Raw genomic sequence first — 6,662 nt, 5'->3', positions numbered from 1 at the left:
AGAGAGAGAGAGAGAGAGAGAGAGAGAGAGAGAGAGAGAGAGAGGATAGTGTGACTGTCACATTCAGAATTATATCACTTTCACATTTTACAAAATTTATTTTATTCATCTAAATTTGTTCCCTAAAATATATTGTGGTTAGAATAGAATTTTTCATGCAGCATTCATTGTCACATGCAATGCATTCAAATTTCAAATGTTCAAGTTCAACCTTGGTTCATATTAATTTGTAAATGCACCAAGTAAATACACACCAAGTAGTAATTTATTCAAACTCAAACGTATTATGCATAATTAATTAATTAATTATGAATGAAAATATAAATTAAAATATTATATAAATAAATAAATAAATATTAATATAAATTTCAACAAATATTATCAAACATGAATATACACACGTTAACCTGAATATATATCTATAATTAGAAAGTGGGAAGTGGCAGTTTACTTCACCATATAAAAAGGATAATGAACATTTTTTTATAACTGAAATTTTATATAGTAGTGTATATATATTTTTATAAAAAGAAAAAGTTATTTACATTATCCAATACGAAAGTACAAACCGGGAAGCCTCAGATCGAAGAAATCTTCAAAAGCTTCTTTTTCTGGCCATGGCGGTGTTTGGGGACCTTCCTACTGTGATCTGATAATCCATTGATGACACTCGTCGGAGAAGATGGATCCTCGCTCTGCATACTCATCTTCTTCTCACTTAGCTTGCTCTGAAACTCAATTTTCCTCTTCGGTTTCCTCTCATTGACTGAAGAAGAAGAAGCAGCAGAAGAGGAAGAGGAGGAGGAGGAGGAGGAGGAGGATAAGCTTCCTGCTACTACGCTAGGCACCAAATACCATCCGATGGACGTACAGAGAATGGCGAAGGACCGACCAAAAACCGCGAGCGACACCATAATCAACGCCACAATCGCAAGGAAGCACCAATAAGGTTGCCGGAAGCTTTCCAGAGTGAAGCTTCCCTTGCACCTCACCAAGCATCTCCTCTTCTTACTAGTGCTCTTCTTTGCATCCGATTTCTCCTCAGGAACGACCTCCTCCTTCTCCGCAACCGCAATTTCGTCGCCAGGATTGATCCGATTGTTGCTATTGGCATTCGCAAGTTGCTTGACGAGGCTATGCGGCGTCTTCCCCTTCTCGCGACTCCTCTCCTTCGCTTTGACGACGATCGGCTTCACGTGGTCCACTTCGTCGTTTGTATAGACGAACCGGACGAAGGAAATCTCCTCCGATCCCAACCGCGTGTAGATCTTCTGCTTCCGGTCATCGAGATCCGCGAGGAGAGCGTAGAACTTGTCGAGTCCGCGGTCGGCGTAGGGATTCTTATTGTTGTTGCCGAAGTTCTCCTTGCCGAGGATTTTGCAGAAACTTGCGGTTCTCTTCGATCTCTTAGCCGCGGAAGCGGTGCTCGCCTCGCCGTCGCTGAAACTTCCGGTGCCACAAATGAACATCGTCGATGGATCGAAAAATTCAGGAATTGATTGAATCCAGAAAAACCAGGCAACGAATATTTAAGCGTGGTGAGGAGAGGAGACTTTGATGAACAGAGCACAGGTAGAAAAAGAGGCAGCGGTCAGTTCCTGGAACCTTCTATTTTGTATTTATTCGCATGACTCAAGACTGCATAGCATAGCAGGATAGGGTTGGTTTGGGGGTGTTTCAGTAATTTCACCCAATACCATATTTAGTACGTAATTACATTAAATATTGTTATTATTTTCTTACGTGGCATGGTTAGTATGAGTATAGCCCATACTACTAGCCTCGTGTAAATTGAATTCAGCGTTAAAAATATTACTGTAGTATATTATTTTCTTAGGAATTAATATTAAATAGACACATACATAGCTATTAATATATTTAATAATTATATTAATTCCAGTTTGGTATAGAATTAGCTACTACTACTATACACACATAGCTACTGTATTGTAGGCTGTAGCTAACATATATCGACGAAATTCAATGGTTTAGGGGGTGTCAATTTTCCTAGAGTAGGTGTACAAGATACAGCTGAGAATTATTGCCCATTGACTTTCTTACTCCCAAATTAAATATAATATTTAATATCTGAGATTATTCGTGTCACTACTCAGCTAATAATATCCTCTAGAAGCTTGTCACATGTCATTCATGTGAATTTTAATCACGTAAAACTTATCCAATATAATCCACGACGTATAGATAAGAGTCAAATTTACCAATACATGTTTTTACAATAATCAAATGATGATAAGTTTTCCATGGATTCATTGTAGTCTATTCAAACAATTGGAATTTAGAATATAAAACTATAACAAAAATTAATTAAATAAAATAAATTCAACGCCCAGATTAGCCCTCTGTCACTTTTTATTTACATAAGTGGAGAAAGAAAATTCTAATCCAGTAAGCATATTCAACAATCTGATCATTGTTTATCAAATTAAAATTATTCGTGACAAGTGTAGCTAATTTAAAGAAAACCCCAAATCAATTTAATTTGGTTTACTGGACGATGAAGCCGTGTTTTTGGAGTCTTCTAAATTCGACGGCGGTGGAAGCACGCTTTTCCAAGTGCTGCTGACTTGCGCCGATAAGCCCTTCTAGAAGAGCCAGCCAATTCTGAAATTAACTGCAGTCAAAAAGTCTACAAAAAAAAAATTACACTAAAGAATATTTTACTCAATTCACCTGCAGAACATACAAAGAATTAAAGTAATGAATTCTACAAAGGAGGCCCCATTGTTAATATTTACTGTGAAGAATATATGCAAGAAAGTTTAAGGAAGAAGGAAGTGTAATAAAGTGAGGACAGCCAACCAAAGGTGGGGGCAGCACCTGACATGCATGTGACTTACATTAGGCTGCAAGCCACAATTATGACTATTCTTCCATTGTTGTATCTAAAAAATATCTAAATGCGAATTACAGAGGAAGGGAGGTGAGCCCACATCAAACAATAATGTGAATTAGGATTGTCTGGTTAATGTTAATGATGTCTGTTTATCACCTTTTCATGTGTTAATTTGAATCTGGAGGTTTCTGAATAAAGCAGAGAAATTTGTCTTAAAGGGGAAAAAAAGAATCTTGGCAGTGGCTGTAGTAGTGGTAGTGGTGGTGGTGGTTATGTAACTGTGGTTTAAACTTTAATCAAATTTGTCTGATTTGCTCCACCAGACCAGTTTGTAAGATAATTACAACTTGTGTTTTATCACTTCCTTTCGTTGTCCTCTCTAAAAAAAAAAAAAAAGACATCCTTTATCTTCACCCTTCTCTTATCTTTCATTCATTCGTTCGTTCGTTCCCACCGTCTGAGAAAAACAGAAAAGAAAAAACAGGGTGAAAAATTAATTGGGGGAAATTGATCTTGGTTGAGATAGTTTAATTCTGGAGCAGAGAGAAGAAAATGGCGTTTGCAGGAACAACCCAGAAATGTATGGCGTGTGATAAGACAGTGTATCTTGTGGACAAGCTGACGGCTGACAACAGAGTCTACCACAAAGCCTGCTTTAGATGCCACCATTGCAAGGGCACTCTCAAGGTTTTTATTTCATAAGATTCTTGCAGTATTAATGGTTTTTGGGAAAGGGGTCTTTGGTTAAGATCCTAGATTTGATGTGATTAATTTGAGTTAATTAAGGTCGTTCTAAAATGGTCTGATTCAGGAGTTGCTTCAAGCTTCAGTAGATCTATTGTAATATATTTAGATTTTTATTTAATTTGGTAATATATTGCAGCTGGGGAATTACAACTCGTTTGAAGGAGTTCTGTACTGCAGGCCACACTTTGATCAGCTCTTTAAAAGGACTGGCAGTCTTGAAAAAAGTTTTGAAGGTAATAAGCTTTGATTTGATTGTTTAAGGAAATGGAAAATTGGAAACAACCTGTGTCTAGTGTATGTATGGTCACTTGGTTGGTTGTGGTGCTGTCAGGAACTCCTAAAATAGTGAAGCCAGAGAAACCTAATTCAGGGTTTCAGGTAAGAAGAGATAATTAATAAATTAATTCCAATATCCTTCCTAGGTTGAATTAATCAATTAATAGTGTTGTTAATTTTGATCTGCAGAAGGCAGATGGTAATAAAGTTTCGAGCATGTTTGGTGGGACAAGGGAGAAATGCTTGGCCTGCAAGAACACAGTCTACCCAACAGAGAAGGTGAATTAACAACTTCCAACTTGTTCTAATTAACTCATAATATCCATTCTTTCATTCTTACATGTATTTATTGATAATTGATAATCGATTGTGAAGAAAATGTTATGGATGATGGTCAGGTGTCGGTGAACGGAACGGCGTACCACAAGAGCTGCTTCAAGTGCAGCCATGGCGGGTGCACGATTAGCCCCTCCAACTACATCGCCCACGAGGGGCGGCTCTATTGCAAGCACCACCACCTCCAGCTCATCAAGGAGAAGGGCAACCTCAGCCAGCTCGAAGGCGATCACAATCCCGACAGCAATTCTAATGCTAATGCTAACCCTGCTTCGTCGACACCAACACCAACTGCAGCTTAGCATATATATATATATATATATAGAGAGAGAGAGAGAGAGAGAGAGAGATAGAGAGAGAGTAACAATAATGTGTCGGAGATGGTGTGTTCCTTGTAATAGCTATAATCTTCAACTTTGCTTTTGATCTCAAACTATACTACACTGCTCGTGAATTTGTGTTTTTTTTTTTTTTTTTTTTTTGTCTGAGTAGTAATGGTAAATTTGTTATATATATAATCAATGTAGTCTCGGAAAGGATGACCTGACGACGGTGGTGGACCTGTGACTGTGAGGTCACTCGTTTGTAGAGTTTATCGAGTGTGAACTTTCGGGTTTTCTCACGACATATAAAAAAATTGTAAGGTAAGCCAATTTATTATTATTATTATTTTTAATTCGTCTATTAATTTTATTTTATTATTTATTTTGATAAAATTAATAAATTAATATTTAATTATTATTTTAAAAAATATTACTAATTTTATTTATTTTATATTTTAACTAAATTTTTAAAAATATTCGCAACTATCTATTATTTTTTTAATAAAATATTCAATTTTTTTAATTTTCGAATCCAAATAAATTAATTTTAGTGTACGGCGGGAATATATTTTTGCACTATATGCAGACAATACTTTGTGCTGGTTAATGTAGTCATGTATATTCCTCCAATCCGTCCCACATTTACTGTTTCTATTGTCATTTAGCTCATTTTATATTTTTTGACTTTTTATTTTTTTAAAAATAAAATGAACACATAATTCTATTTTAAAATTTTAAATCTCTAATTTTCTTAATTTATTGGACCAATTAATTACTTTCTTCTTTTATAAACTTTTAATAAATTTCTTTTAATATCTTACTTTACTTACTCAATTTCAATATTAGATATCACTATTTTTTTTTTATTTTTTGCCAACCAAACCAACATAATTTACTAATTAGGAGTAAAATTTAAAAGATATATAAAAACTATTTAATCTATTGTCTATTTCCGTACAAAACTTGAAATGTGAATAGTACAAAACTTGAAAAGTTTGCAAATAGATACTATGACTATGTATTTTTAAACATTTTTTTTACATCATTTTCAATATATTATTTATATTTTATTCTTTAATAAAAATCAATAATTATAGTATTGATTACTAACTATTCATTAAAAATAAAATACTATTATTAGTCAAATTTTATATTTTATCCGTCTCAATACAGTAATTTTGTTTATCATTTTTTATATTATGAAACAATAATCTCATTTCCATAACTACTCGTATCACCATAAAGTTATTTTTACTTTTTCATTATTATTACACAAATATTTCCAACAAAAATTGAAAATTTTGTTTGATATGTCATTATGAGCATGTTTTTATTTAAATTAGATAATTGGTAATTGTTGGAATCTTGGGCGGATGCGGCACGGCCGCAAGAGGAGGGTGGCTTGGGACTTAGACGCTTCTCGGATATGAATCATGCATTTTCTATGAAACTTTGGTGGAAGCTTCGTGAGAGTTCCTCCTTGTGGGCGCAGGCGATGCGACACAAATCCTTTTCGATTCCTTCCCGGGTAGTGCTCCTTGTCGGATATACGACAGCCCAGTGTGGAAGCGCTTGTGCCGTGTTAGGAAGGAGGTTCAGGCCCAGATCTATTGGACTTTAGGCCGAGGGGAGTGTTATTTTTGGGAGGATAGATGGTTTAGGGAGCAACCCATTTTGGCCTTTCGGGAGGGTAGACTACTCCCACCGATATTAGTCCGGGACATGTGGAATGGTGACGCATGGATGTTGGGCGACTACGAGCATATCTTCCGGAGTCACTAGTTCAGCGTGTTATGGAGGTTCCTATCGATAGACAGTTTGAGGACCAGATGATTTGGATGGCTGCGCCATCGGGCACATTTATGACATCTTCGGCGTGGAAGCTTTGTCGTGATACGGAGGTATGGAGTTGACTTTCAAGGAAATTATAGTCGCGCCTTCTTACTCCGACGATGTCAGTCCTTTTATGGAGATTATTTCGGCAACGAATACTGACATATGAGATCCTTCAACACTATGGTGTTTCGATTGTTTCGCGATGTCATTGTTGTTGTACGGAGATGTAGACTATTTTGCATCTCTTTATTGGTTCGGAAGTTGCCCGACGAGTATGGGAGCACTTTGCG

The 6,662-nt window shown here is 36.0% G+C and overlaps 2 protein-coding genes across 2 annotated transcripts; one reads left to right on the top strand and one right to left on the bottom strand.

Annotated features, from left to right (window-relative positions):
- Window positions 1–362: 362 nt before the first annotated feature.
- LOC127246315 (uncharacterized) lies at window positions 363–1,818 on the bottom strand. Its single transcript, XM_051267600.1, has one exon. It carries the CDS (start codon window positions 1,467–1,469, stop codon window positions 579–581), a length of 891 nt encoding a protein of 296 aa, XP_051123557.1. The 5' UTR covers window positions 1,470–1,818; the 3' UTR covers window positions 363–578.
- A 1,399-nt stretch (window positions 1,819–3,217) lies between these two features.
- LOC127246317 (LIM domain-containing protein WLIM1-like) lies at window positions 3,218–4,649 on the top strand. The gene is made up of 5 exons (XM_051267601.1): window positions 3,218–3,541; window positions 3,738–3,834; window positions 3,933–3,979; window positions 4,067–4,156; window positions 4,276–4,649. The coding sequence occupies exons 1-5, from the start codon at window positions 3,407–3,409 to the stop codon at window positions 4,513–4,515; spliced, it is 609 nt and encodes a 202-aa protein (XP_051123558.1). The 5' UTR covers window positions 3,218–3,406; the 3' UTR covers window positions 4,516–4,649.
- The last annotated feature ends 2,013 nt before the right edge of the window (window positions 4,650–6,662 follow it).

Source organism: Andrographis paniculata, unplaced genomic scaffold, assembly GCF_009805555.1.
Source record: "Andrographis paniculata isolate CXL003 unplaced genomic scaffold, ASM980555v1 Contig30END, whole genome shotgun sequence".
Taxonomy (NCBI): domain Eukaryota; kingdom Viridiplantae; phylum Streptophyta; class Magnoliopsida; order Lamiales; family Acanthaceae; genus Andrographis; species Andrographis paniculata.
The sequence above is the reverse complement of the archived record's forward strand: the minus strand, read 5'-3'. Positions and strand labels throughout refer to the sequence as shown.

Excerpts from the sequence above, each read along its gene's own strand:
- LOC127246317 (XM_051267601.1), top strand. The coding sequence starts at position 3,407 with ATGGCGTTTGCAGGAACAACCCAGAAATGTATGGCGTGTGATAAGACA. Across the intron at positions 3,835-3,932 it reads TCTTGAAAAAAGTTTTGAAG|GAACTCCTAAAATAGTGAAG; the intron begins GTAATAAGCTTT and ends TGGTGCTGTCAG. Across the intron at positions 3,980-4,066 it reads AACCTAATTCAGGGTTTCAG|AAGGCAGATGGTAATAAAGT; the intron begins GTAAGAAGAGAT and ends TTTGATCTGCAG.
- LOC127246315 (XM_051267600.1), bottom strand. The coding sequence starts at position 1,469 with ATGTTCATTTGTGGCACCGGAAGTTTCAGCGACGGCGAGGCGAGCACC.